At 50.8% G+C, this 12,993-nt stretch overlaps 1 protein-coding gene across 1 annotated transcript; it reads left to right on the forward strand.

Annotated features, from left to right (window-relative positions):
* The first annotated feature begins 5,821 nt into the window (after positions 1-5,821).
* LOC125522126 (G-type lectin S-receptor-like serine/threonine-protein kinase At2g19130) lies at positions 5,822-8,489 on the forward strand. The gene has a single exon (XM_048687202.1). The coding sequence runs from the start codon at positions 5,868-5,870 to the stop codon at positions 8,298-8,300; it is 2,433 nt and encodes an 810-aa protein (XP_048543159.1). The 5' UTR covers positions 5,822-5,867; the 3' UTR covers positions 8,301-8,489.
* The last annotated feature ends 4,504 nt before the right edge of the window (positions 8,490-12,993 follow it).

Raw genomic sequence — 12,993 nt, forward strand, 5'->3', positions numbered from 1 at the left:
CGCCTCCTACGGATTGATAAACCTTAGGTCATCCACTTGAGGGAAATTTGCTACTGTCCTACAAACCTCTGCACTTGGAGGCCCAACAACGTCTACAAGAAGAAGGTTGTGTAGTAGACATCACACGTCTACACATGCAGCCTCCCACAGGCAGTCGAAAATCTTGGTTCAAGCCAGATGCTGACTTCGTACTTAAAAAGGATCATAAGATGGAGGCATTGAAGTAGCTGAAACGCGTCGTGAAGTTCACTGATGGTTATGCGTCGAATATAAGTAAGGGGGTCAATCTTTCAACGGGCAAAGTGACCGGGCTCAAGAGTCATGACTATCATGTATGGATTGAGCGGATTATGCCGGTGATGGTTCGGGGCTATGTTCCGGAGTGTGTCTGGCGTGTGCTCGCAGAGTTAAGTCATTTCTTCCGCACACTTTGTGCTAAAGAAGTATGTCCTGAGAAGATAAAAGAAATGCATAATAAGGCGTCGGAGTTGATATGCAAGCTAGAGAAGATCTTCCCGCCAGGCTTCTTTACTCCGATGACACATCTCATTTTGCACCTCGCGAACGAGGTATTGTTGGGGGCCCTATGCCGAATCGTTGGCAGTACGGCCCTGAGAGACAGAACAAGCATCTGAGACAGAAATGTGGAAACAAAGCTAAGATTGAAGCTTCCATAGCTGAGGCAGTTATCCTAGAGGAGGTGGCAGACCTCAGGACAGCCTACTATCTGGACCATGTTCCCACGTTGCACAATAAGGTGTCTCGATACAATACAGAAGAACCCAAGTTGCCTCTATTCATCGGGCAAGGTGGCAGGGCTAGATGCTCGACACCTTATCTCATGCCACGAGATGAGTGGGAGGATGTCATGTTCTATATCTTGCACAACATCAAGGAAGTTGAGGATGAGTGGATGAGGTAATACCTTTGCACCATTCTTTTAGTCAATTTGTTATGTTCACTTTGCCTAGTTCTTATACCGCTTTTCTTATTGTAGTCGATTCGTTGATGAAGAGTGGATGGGAATGTTGCCTCCTACTGAAGCGGAGGCACTTGCTCTTCTCCGAAAGGGTGCTGATGGACGAAAAAATTTCGTTGCGTGGTTCATGGAGAAAGTAATTTTTCACACTTCCCTATTACCTATTTCACCGTACAATTCCAATTAAACTCATGCACCCTATAATTTCAATTAAACTTGTAGGGAAATGATCCGAACGAATCAATGGATGAAGAACTAAGATGGGTTTCCATGGGTTTTGACCCTACCATCATGACATGCCAAAAGTATGATGTGAATGGGTATTGCTTACATATAGAGGAGCACCAGAACAGTAGCCCTAATCCCAAAACCATAATACCGGAGTCTTCATTGAAGGAGATAATAAAGTAGATTACTACGAAAGGGGAGGAAAAATATACGACCTTACATTCAAACGTGGCCGCGAACCCCTAAGTCTCACTGTGTTCAAATGCCGATGGTTCGACCCCAAAAAAGGGTCTGAGACATACGCCTTCTGTTGGTTTAGTTGAAGTTAAACCATGAACCGTCTATACCGGAGCTGATCTCTTTATCACCGCTACCCAGGCCACAAAAGTATATTATCTACCTTACCCATGCCAGAAAGAGTACCTAAAGGGTTGGGAAGTTGTGTTCAAGGTGTCGCCACATGGTAAGCTACCAGACCCGAACGATGATGACTACTACAACATAAACCCCATGACATACGAGGGAGTGTTCTTTCAAGAGGAACATGATGACGTGGTCCGAAACAACGAGGATGATGACTTGGGTTATGTTGACCTGGACCCAAACGACGACGCACGGATTGATGGTGAGGCAGTTGTGAATCAAAGAGACATAATTATGCTTGAAAAGTTAAATGAAGACGCTGGTGATGAGGAAGAGCCTCCACCTCCGTCAGACAACGAAGACGATATGCGTGATAGTGATGATGAGACCGGTCGACAAATAGATTACAATAGTGATGATTCATATGGGTTCTAGAAAATGTAAGTTATTTTAATGATCATTACAATAGTATGCTTAATGTGCTCTTCTGTTATTAATGTTTTTCCTGTATGCTTGTTTATTTGATATCCTTACTAATTGTTTATTCTCTTCTCAATGCAGGTTTGCTAATCATGGGCAAGTCCAGCGGCGCCAGTTTGCTTAGTAAATTCAAAGGACTTACTCGGAGTGGATGAGCCCACAAGGTTCCCTCCCGACTACGCGAGGATGACACCTCACAGGGAGGTGGAGGGGTCGGGGGAGGAGACCCTAGAGGAGGGGGGTGGGGGAGAGCCCCTAGAGGAGGAGGAGGAGGTGTGGGGAGAGGCAGCCGGGGCAAAAAACTCCGGGCCGTGTCCGAAATAGGAGGGTCTTCTTCGATGCCCTCCTATACTGAGGCACCTTCTAAGTCTGAGGAGGAGGAGTATGTTCCTAATGGCGAGGAGGAGGAGGAGGAGGAGGAGGAGGGTGAGGAGGAGGAGGCCGAGGAGGAGGGTGAGGGGGAGGGAGAGGAGGGTGGTGGAGGGGAGGTTGACCCTGAGTTGTGGGGTGACTTGCCACCGGGTGCTCCGCAGGGGTGGCTGCGTGGTACTGCCAAAGTACCTACACCACCTTCTATCGAGGCGCACAAGTGGCTCATTGAACCTGCGGGGACAGAGTAAGTGCCTCTCAATCATATTTTCAACACATGACAACATTTTGTTATTGTACACATGGCAATCCTTTGATTTTTTTTGCAGTAGCTGGATCCTTTGCGGAAAGGGCCGTAAACCGAACGGCCTTATCACTGTCCTGTTGAAGGAGTTTTGGCCTGGCCTATTCTGCCCGCGGCTAGACAGGGACCCGCAACTGCGGGTTTTGGCCACAAGTTGGGCCCACTACGAGGCTTGCAGCAACGCGGAGTACGGGACGGCCGCTAAGGCCGTGATCACCAAATTTTGGGTAAGTTCTCTTATGAATCACTTGTCTTCAGTTTCGTTCATAGTTTATCATTGAATCACTCAACTCATGCCTTGTTTGCTTCTGGTTTATGCATGACTACAGCAACTCTATAGAGTTCTTGACGAGCACAAGGTCAGAGCCGACGTGGTCTTGCTTGCGGCTGCGAAGAAGAAAGCTCGTCAGTTGCAGTACGAGGTGCGCTGGGTTGCCGTCTCGCAGTACTACCACATCTACCTGCAACAAAAGATGACCAAAACTCAAGCGCAGAGGCAACGACTTACCTTGAATAGGGAGCAGTTCATGATGGTAACTGTTACTAACTTTTCATTGTTTCAAGCAGTCAATTATATGTTTCGTGCTCACATGTCATGCTTCCAAAATTTGCATAGGTTGTTCCTCGTTGGTGCTATGGAAGGCATGACGGATGGGCGAGTTTGGTGGATTGGTGGCTCAGCGACGATGCAAAGTTTGCTGCCAAGAGCATCAAGGCCCGGTCTAACCGTGGAAAAGACGGGACACATGGCCAAGGAAACAGGAACCACTGGGGCTTCAAGGTCATGAAGGTATATCTATATGCATGATGCATTTTTGTTCTTCTTTACCGTCATGTTCTTATGTACGGCTAACTTCTATTTGACATTGCAGGAGGACAAGTTGAAGAGGCCGCTCTCACACATTGAGTCGTGGAAGCTGGCCCGCGAGCGGAGTGATCCCAAGGACGGCGAGAGCCAGTACTACGGCAAGACCGATGAGCACCTGGAGTCTTACACTCAGAACTATTAGAAGTTGCATCCGGATGTTCCTGTTCCTGAGGTCGCCCAGTCTCAGTTCGACGACACGGCGGTGGTGGCCATCCAGGGGAAGTCACATGGCCGGTATCCGTGTTTCGATGGCTTGATCACTCCGTCGATCTTGTACACACGGCTTCGGGCTACCAACCCGAGCCAGTTAGAGAGTACGGGGCGTTCACAGACTCCCTTAGCCCGCCAGCATGCTGTAAGTACTTCCCCTTTATCTTCTTTCTCTCTAGCATTCTCAGTTTATTTTCAGCATCGCGCACTTAGAAACAACCTAAATTATGTAGGCATATAAGGCCTTTGTCGAGCATAGGAATCTTGAGGTACGAGAGTACTTGCAACGAGTGAAGGCAAACGATGATTACAACCGTCAGATGATGACAGTTAGTTTTGCCCTCTTAAAACCAAGCTAAATTTTTGCACTTTCATTCCTTCTGACCTTCTAATTTGCTTGTTTAACTAACATCCAGGCTAAGTTGGCGTCTTGGACTAACCGCATGAATCCACCATAAATGGGACCCCCACCACCACCTGCGGGAGAACCCCCCACATGTGCCCACGTTTGATGAATGGGTGGCACTAGGCAGTGATAGTCTGGTTAGTACATTTGCCTAACTACTAACAAACTAGTTCTCGTTCATTCAACACTATCATATCATATTTATCGTTAGAATCTTCTCTCAAACATGTAGGGGACCGGTGGCTCGACTCCTGCTTCGTCGACCCCAGTCACTCCGATCTGGCAGAGTGATGGTGGTCGCGGTGGCGGTTTTGGCGGAGCTGGTCTTGGCGGTGGTGGTTTTGGCGGAGGTGGTCTTAGCGGTGGTGGTTTTGGCGGAGGTGGTCTTGGCGGCGGTGGTTTTGGCGGCGGCGGTCTTGCTTGATGTTGATGATGATACCCGTGCATGTGGCCATCGTGCCATACATTTCATGTCCTACTTATGTTTCATGTCTTGCACTACTTATGTTCATGAACTTTCGCCGGTGATGATCTTTAGATAATGAACTTGAGTATGTTTAAATGATGATGATGAACTTGAGTATGTTTAGATGATGAACTGTCATATTTCTGCATAATTCCATATTTTTCTGCTTTGAAATGTTGTCAAATGAATTGAAAAAGAGAAAACAGGGAAAAAAAACTATGCCTACGGCATAGATGGCCCAGGACTTCCCAATGCGTGCCACATGGCAGGGCTATGCCTAAGCCGTCGGCAGCCAGGAGGCACCAGGCGGCGACACGTGGCACGGCTATGCCTACGGCAAAGCTGTCGGCATAGATTTTGTCTATGCCGATGGATTTGCCGTAGGCATAGCCCTGCCACCACGTTGCTTCCCGTGATTCGTCAGCGCTTTTGACGGCGCCGTCCGTTGCCGTCAGGCGAAAAACACTGCCGGCGGCTAAACTATGCCGACGGCCGAGCGTCAGCCGTCGGCATAGGGACCTATACCGACGGCTATATTCTGCCGACGGTCTGACAAGACTACGCTGACGTGATCTACACCGACGAGGCTATGCCGACGGCAGCCGTAGGCATAGATCTATGCCGACGGGAAATGACCTATGCCGACGGCCAGGGCCGTTGGCATAGGCCGCGAGTCCGGTAGTGATGGACGGCTAACTAGTTAGCTAGGCAACAAACTAGCCCAATTCATCACCTTACCTATGTGTGGCCTGTACATGCAGCAAAACACCAGACCACGATATTGCATGCGTTACGGCCGGCCTGCCCTGTACTCTACTGATTTGAAAGAAATAAAAACAATCGACTGATCCAAATTGGTGCAAGTCAATTCTCATATAAAATCAACTGAACCAAATTGGTGCAAGTCAATTCTCGTAGAAAATCGACTTGTCCCAATTAATTTTTCAGGCGACTTGGGCCTAGCCAGTCCCATCCACAAATCAGTAGATGTAGTATGTGGAGGACTCAGCAGCACACTGTCGCCGCTCTAGCGGTGGACCAATTCAAGGCCACACCAGCCATGCAATCAAAATACTACTGGTCTGTAAATCTAGAACGCACGAAAAGTAGTAGAACTCATGGTCATAGGTTATTAATATGCCGGGGATCACCGCGAGAGATCATATTTCTTCCTGAGAATTCACCGGCGAACTGATGGGCTTCATCATGTCACTGGTCACTGCCACTTTCATAGCCCTTGCCTTGTGCTTCGCCCCTGCACCGGGCGCAGCGGCGACACTCTCGGCGCGGCGTCCGCTGCGGGGCAACGACACGCTGGTCTCGGCACAGGGCAAGTTCGAGCTCGGCCTGTTCAGCCCCGCTGGCAGCTCCGACGGCAGGCTCTACCTCGGAATCTGGTACAAGAACATCCCCGTCCAGACCGTCGTGTGGGTCGCCAACCGCGTGACTCCCTTGTCTACCGTCGTCTCTGCCGAGCTCCGTGTGTCCCCTGATGACGGCAACCTCGAGCTCGTTGGTCCCACCAACGCCTCCGCCTCGCCGGTGGTCGTGTGGTCTTCGAACCTGTCGTCGTCGTCGCGCTCTAACACAGCAGAAATCCGCGACAACGGCAACCTGGTCCTTGTGGACGGCGGCAACTCCTCCAACGTGATGTGGCAGAGCTTCGACCACCCCACGGACACGCACATCTCGGGGGCATGGCTCGGTGAGAACAAGCTCACCGGCGAGTACCAGGCGCTGACATCGTGGCGGAACGCCCAAGACCCCGCGCCGGGGATGTTCACCGACACGGTGGACCCCAGTGGCACCAACGATTTCCTCTTCATGTGGAACCGGTCCCGTATGTACTGGCACACCGGCGTCTGGACCGGCCGCATCTTTGCGGCCACACCGGAGGCGACGAGAAACGACCTCTTCAACCAGACGTATGTCGATACGCCGGCATATCGGCGCGTCACCAACGTACTCTACGACAACGCGACCATCACACGCACGGTGCTCGATCTCACCGGCCAAGCAAAGCTGTACATCTGGGTGTCCGCGAGCCAGAGTTGGCAACTCTTCTGGACGGCACCCACCGTGCAGTGCGACGTGTACGCGCTTTGTGGCACGTTCGGCATCTGCGACCCGAGGAGCCAGCCGCCATGCCGGTGCCCCTCCGGGTTTGCTCCGGTGGCTGGGGGGAACTGGTCTCTCAGCGACTGGAGTGGTGGCTGCCACCGGAGCATACCGCTCACGTGTGCGCGCAACGGTTCGACGACAGACGGGTTCCTAGCGCTGCCGGAAGTGAAGCTCCCCGAAGACTCGCTCGCAGTGGCTGCCGCCCAGAGCAAAGCAGAGTGCAAGTCCACTTGCCAAAAGAACTGCTCTTGCCAGGCCTACGCCTTCTCGGCCAGGGGGTGTGCCCTCTGGCACGGGGAGCTCCGCAATCTTCAGCAACTCTACATGGACTCCGGCGTCTCTGGGTCAGACCTCTATCTCCGGCTTTCAGAAACAGGATTGCAAGATCTGCATGGCGCAGAGAGGAAGAAATGGAGGAGAACATTATGTCTTGTTCTTGCCATCCCATTGGCCAGTGTTGCAGCATTGGGCGCGACGGCCATACTAGCCTGGAGGATTCTTCTTGCTCGTACGAGGAGACTCGCTAGTACGACAAACGGGAATGGTTGCTCATTGGCCGTGTATAGTTACGGTGACCTTCGTGCTGCCACGAAGAACTTCTCAGAGCGACTGGGTGGCGGCGGCTTCGGCTCGGTGTACCGCGGTGTCCTGGAGCAGCAAAAGGGAGACAACAGGACCCATGTCCTGGTGGCGGTCAAGAAGCTGGAAAGCCTTGGACAAGGCGACAAGCAGTTTCGGACGGAGGTGAGCACGCTGGGCTGCATCCAGCACGTGAACCTCGTCCGGCTCCTCGGCTTTTGCTCGTCCGGGGAGGAGAAGATGCTCGTCTACGAGTACATGCCAAGAGGCTCCCTCAACGGCCTCCTCTTTCGCGATGGTGCGTGCCTGAGCTGGCATGATCGGTACTACATCATGGTCGGCGTGGCGAGAGGGCTGGCCTACCTGCACCTTGGCTGCCATGAGTGCATCATACACTGTGACATCAAGCCCGAGAACATCCTGCTGGATGAGGATATGTCCCCGAGAATCGCCGATTTTGGGATGGCAAAGCTGGTTAGGAGGGACTTCAGTCGCGCGTTGACCACGATGCGGGGCACCATCGGGTACCTGGCGCCAGAATGGATCTCCGGGCAGCCTATCAGTGCCAAGGCGGATGTCTACAGTTTCGGGATGGTGCTCTTCGAGCTCATATCTGGACGACGAAACTCTGAGGGGTACAGTGAGGTGGAGGCGGCAGAGAGCGGGAATAGTGATTTGTGGACCTTCTTCCCGGTGTGGGCAGCCGGAAAGATTGTTGAAGGGGAGGTGGACGTCGTGGCTGACCCGCGGCTGCATGGCCAGGTGAGTCCTGAGGAGCTAGAGCGGGCGTGCAGGGTGGCGTGCTGGTGCATCCAGGACGAGGAGGCGTCGCGGCCGACCATGGCGCAGGTCGTGCAGGTGTTGGAGGGCATGGTCCATGTCCACGCGCCACCGGTGCCGCGAGTGCTACAGCACATCGTCACATGAGGTCACATAATTTACACGCCGCGGCCGCCCAAATCTTTTGATGAGTGAGTGAATCGATTTTAGAAGAGGACAATTGTACGAGCGTACACGTCATATGTGCCGACTGAAATTACTGGTTTCGTCGCCACAAAGACTTGTAGACACTTTGGGAACGTCGATGGTGATGCAGAGAATTATCGTGCCATTCAAGAATTTTGAGGACCGCCACCGGTGACATGAAAAATTGTTCTAATACTATGTTTCCCACCAGGATGATTTGTATGGTCTCGAAATTATCTAGTGAGGCTACGATTCAAATATCGTACAAATCAAAGTTTGTTTACACCCCAACCGTTACTTAAGCGAGACAGTATAGTCTTTTTTGATCAAAAGGGGTTTCCCCCCACCTCATTTTTATTAGGAAAACGGGGCAACGCAAGTTTCCATGACTGTTACAAGCGATCGGGTCTACCCAAAATGTTAGACCGGAGAACATAGCAATGCAAAGCTGCGGCCTAAACGCGCTAAACTGAACCGTATCATCCAACTGCCAACGAGAGCGTCTAATGCCACGCAGGGCAAACAACAATACCATCAGCCAAACCAAAATAGAAAGTTTCACAGAGAATAGAGTGACCACCAGCCCCCCTTTTCCTCAAATCAGCCTGAGTGAGCCTTCGTCATTCTGCCCCGGGTCTTCTTCATGCACGCTCTCAATTCCCAACCCAGTCGATCCTGAGCAGCTTGCCTCTTCGCCGGTCCAGGAGCTGGAGGCAACATTGTAGCAACATTGATTGATCACCCCTGGGAAGAATCTTCCATTGATATAGAGACGAGCTGATCTTCTCCAAGATTACTCGAGTGCTTGTCCACGGCACGCCCTGAAAACAAATATTATTACGCATAGTCCAAATGCCCCAAATGGCAGCAACACAAGCAATATTAACGACAGTTTTCTTGTTGTTCATACTTCAAACCGAAGACAGCTCACACTACAGAAAAAGACACTTTCGTGATGATACGTGTCTGTCATAGTAGGTCACGTTTTCTGTCATGCATTTACACCCATGACAATTTTATGACAGAATCAAGATAGTCATACCTATGTTGTCATAGAAGTGTTCCATGACATTATCAAAAATATCATCACGGAAGTGTCCACTGCCATGACAATAAACCCTGCGTCATAGAAGTGCTTTCGATAAGGGTGACCGACATGTGGCATCCACCGTAACGGCTCGCCGTTACGCTATCGGATCCGGTTTTGGATCCGATAACCCGTTAAAAGCCCCGATCAATGGGGATTTTCCACATGTAAAATCAGCATTGACTGGAGGAAACACGTGTCGGCTCACCGTTAGGACAGATATCATCCACTCATTGGACCGAACGCGCCTATGATACATCGACACGTGGCACGACCCAACAGAGCCCCATTCCTGTGAAAAGGCCGGCCTGTTTGACTTGGTCAAAAGGCCGACCCGTTTGGGAATGTCTTCATTCGTCTATGTTCGTGTGTTTACGTGTTGTATCCTTTCGATCTACGCTTCTCTTCTCGGTGGCGGTTGCTCTTCTGGTGCACTGGTCCTACGGACCCTTAGCACAACGACTTCCCGACTGTCTACTAAAACAAGGATTGCTCGGTTCTGATAAGGGGGGGGGGGGGCGAAGAAGGGGTGGCGCCTTCAGCCCACTCTAGTGGTAGTAGTCTTCACTTGGTGGTCTACGGATCTAAATGTATTTTTTACAGTGTTGCTAAGTCTCAGTCGAGTAAAACTTCATTAAGTCTCAGCCGATGCTACATCCATAAGATCTTACTTTAAGATCTGTACAAAATTTTCTTTTCAGTTTTATATTTTTCTCTCTGCATATTATCTCACTGACTAAGATTTGATTAAATCTCAGTCGACTGAGACCTGGTCATCCCCTATTTTTTATTTCTGGTGTATCTTTACCACCTTAACAAGGTGATGAATAGACCGAAGTTATCCTAAAAAATCAGTACATGTAGTACGTGGAGGACTCAGCAGCACATGTCGCCGCTCAAGACATGGACCAGTTCAAGGCCACACCAGCCATGCAATCAAACTACTACTAGTCTGTAAATCTAGAACGCACGAAAAGTTTTTTTTTCAAAATGGAGGCAAAAGATTTGCCTCATTCATTAAATAAGAGAGAAGTGTTTTAGAGTGTTACAAATGATCCGTATGCCCGGCATGGCAACTACTCGCGCACAAGAATACACCCTAGTTTTTTAGCTCCCGCGATAATCCAAAGCTTGACGTCGTTGATGATAGCACGGAGAAGGACCGGAGGCGGTGCGCTCTTGTGTCGGAAGACCCGAGCATTACGCTCGCTCCAGATCGTCCAAGAGACTAGCATTGTAAGTGAGGCCAGGACTCGTCGGTTTGGGTTTTGCAAGCAGGTTCGCTTTTCCCACCATTCCAAAACGGATCCATCCAAATGCCAAGAGGAGGTGTCCATGTGTGCTAGACCAAATTCAAGGATGACCGAGTTCCATAGCCTTATGGTGTAGCGGCATTTGTAGAAGAGGTGTGCACCCATCTCGCCAACACGATTGCAAAGCGAGCAAAGACCACAGTTTTGCCAACCGCGCCGCTCCAATCTGTCGGCTGTCCAAATCCGGTCTTGGATAGCCAACCAAGCAAAAAACTTGATCTTAGGAGGGGCCCAAGCCTTCCAGATCATAAAGTCTATGGGCGAAAGTGTCAGTCCAAGAAACTGAGCCTTGTAGGCGGTGGCCGCGGAGTAGGACCCGTCGTTGGCGTGTTTCCAAATAATGTCATCGTCAATTTGTTGATCCAAGTGTAGGTCATGCACAAGCATCCATAACGTGAAGAATTGGAGGATGTGGGCACCGGAGATAATGGTGTTGCGACCGATCTTAAGAATCCAAGCATCTCCATGGAGGGCCTCCCGCACCTTCCAGTTCTTGCGCGTGGAGGCCGCATAAATCAAGGGGGCAATGTCCTTCAGTTTCCGCCCAAGAAGCCATGGGGAATACCAAAAAAGGTGTTTTGGCACCGTTGCCCAAAATGATGGTCGTTGAGGCATAGAAGAAGTCCATGTCCTCCTCCGTGCAAGGGTTCCCAAGCCCCACCCAAAGCTTGTTTGGCTCCTTCCATTCATACCATGTCCACCTAAGGCGTAAGGCACAAGCAAACTTGTCAGTGTCTAGAACCCCAAGGCCTCCATACTCCTTGGGGCGGCAAACCACCTTCCAATTCACTTTACATTTGGCACCGGTCGTCTTATCTAAACCAGACCAAAGGAAAGCCCTCTCCAATTTGTTGATGTTGTGAAGAGAGCGTGGTGGCACGATGAGAGGTGTGATGGCATACACTGCTTGGGAGGCAATAACCGATCTGACCAGTGTCGTGCGCCCGATGGTGGTGATGTTTTGGCCGTCCCAGGTGGCAAGCTTGCCGGCCGCCTTGTCTTCAAGGTATTGGAAATCCACAGTCTTGAGCTGCCAGACCGAGAGTGGGAGTCCCAGGTATTTCATCGGAAAGGTGGCTCTAGACACGGGAACGGCACTGAGGACATGATCCAAGTCAACATTGGCACATCTGATTGGCACAACCGAACTCTTGTGGAAGTTGGTGCATAGACTCGTGACATCCCCGAAACCCTTCAAGATGGTGGCGAGGTTGTCGACGTCGCTTTTGATTGGGGCCATGAAAATAGTTGCGTCATCCGCATATAAGGAGGTTCTCATCATAGCACCTCGTCCCCGAATCTTATGCAGGAGGCCCTTCCTAGTTGCCAACTCAAGAATTTGGTGAAGCGGGTCAATTGCGAGGACGAATAGCAGCGGCGAGATCGGGTCCCCTTGACGAAAACCACGACCATGATAGATGGGAGGTCCGGGCAGCCCATTGAGCATGAAACGTGAGGATGAGGAGCAAAGTAGTGCGGCAATCCAGTCACGGAATTTTCTAGGGAAACCCCTACATTGCAGGAGGTCCAGGATGAATTCCCATTTGACAGAGTCAAAGGCTTTTCTTATGTAAAGCTTGAACAGAAGGGCAGGGGTCTTGCGCTTGTGGAGGCGTCGAGCAAAGTTCCGCACATACATGAAGTTGTCATGGATACTTCTCTTTTTTATGAAGGCGCTTTGGGCGTTGGAGATGAGGGCATCCATATGCGGGGCAAGCCGCAAGGAGAGCACCTTAGCAATGATTTTGGCAATGGCATGGATGAGGCTTATGGGCCTATAATCGGAGATGCCCTCTGCGCCATCCTTCTTGGGCAAGAGCACCACATTGGCGGAGTTCAACCATTGAAGATTGGACGTGTGAAGGGAGTCAAACCGGTGGATGACTCGCATGATATCAGGTTTGACGATGGCCCAACATTTCTTGAAAAAGATACCCGTGAAGCCGTCCGGGCCGGGAGCCTTGTCGCTTGGCATTTCATTAATGGCGTTCCAAACCTCCTCCTCAGTGATAGTGTCATCCAGGGTGTGAAGGTCGACCGGCTGCACGTTGAGCTCCTCCCAATTGAAGTCAAGGTTGCTCGTGTGCCCCTTCCCCATGACCTCAGAGAAGTGGTCATGGATGATCTTTTATTTTTGGCCATGGTCAGTAACCCAACCGCTTGCGAGCTTGATGCGGTGGATGTGGTTCTTTCTTCTTCAGGCATTGACGCGGCGGTGGAAGAACTTTGTGTTTGCATCACCCTCCTTGAGGTT

This window comes from Triticum urartu, chromosome 7 (genome assembly GCF_003073215.2).
Source record: "Triticum urartu cultivar G1812 chromosome 7, Tu2.1, whole genome shotgun sequence".
Lineage (NCBI taxonomy): Eukaryota > Viridiplantae > Streptophyta > Magnoliopsida > Poales > Poaceae > Triticum > Triticum urartu.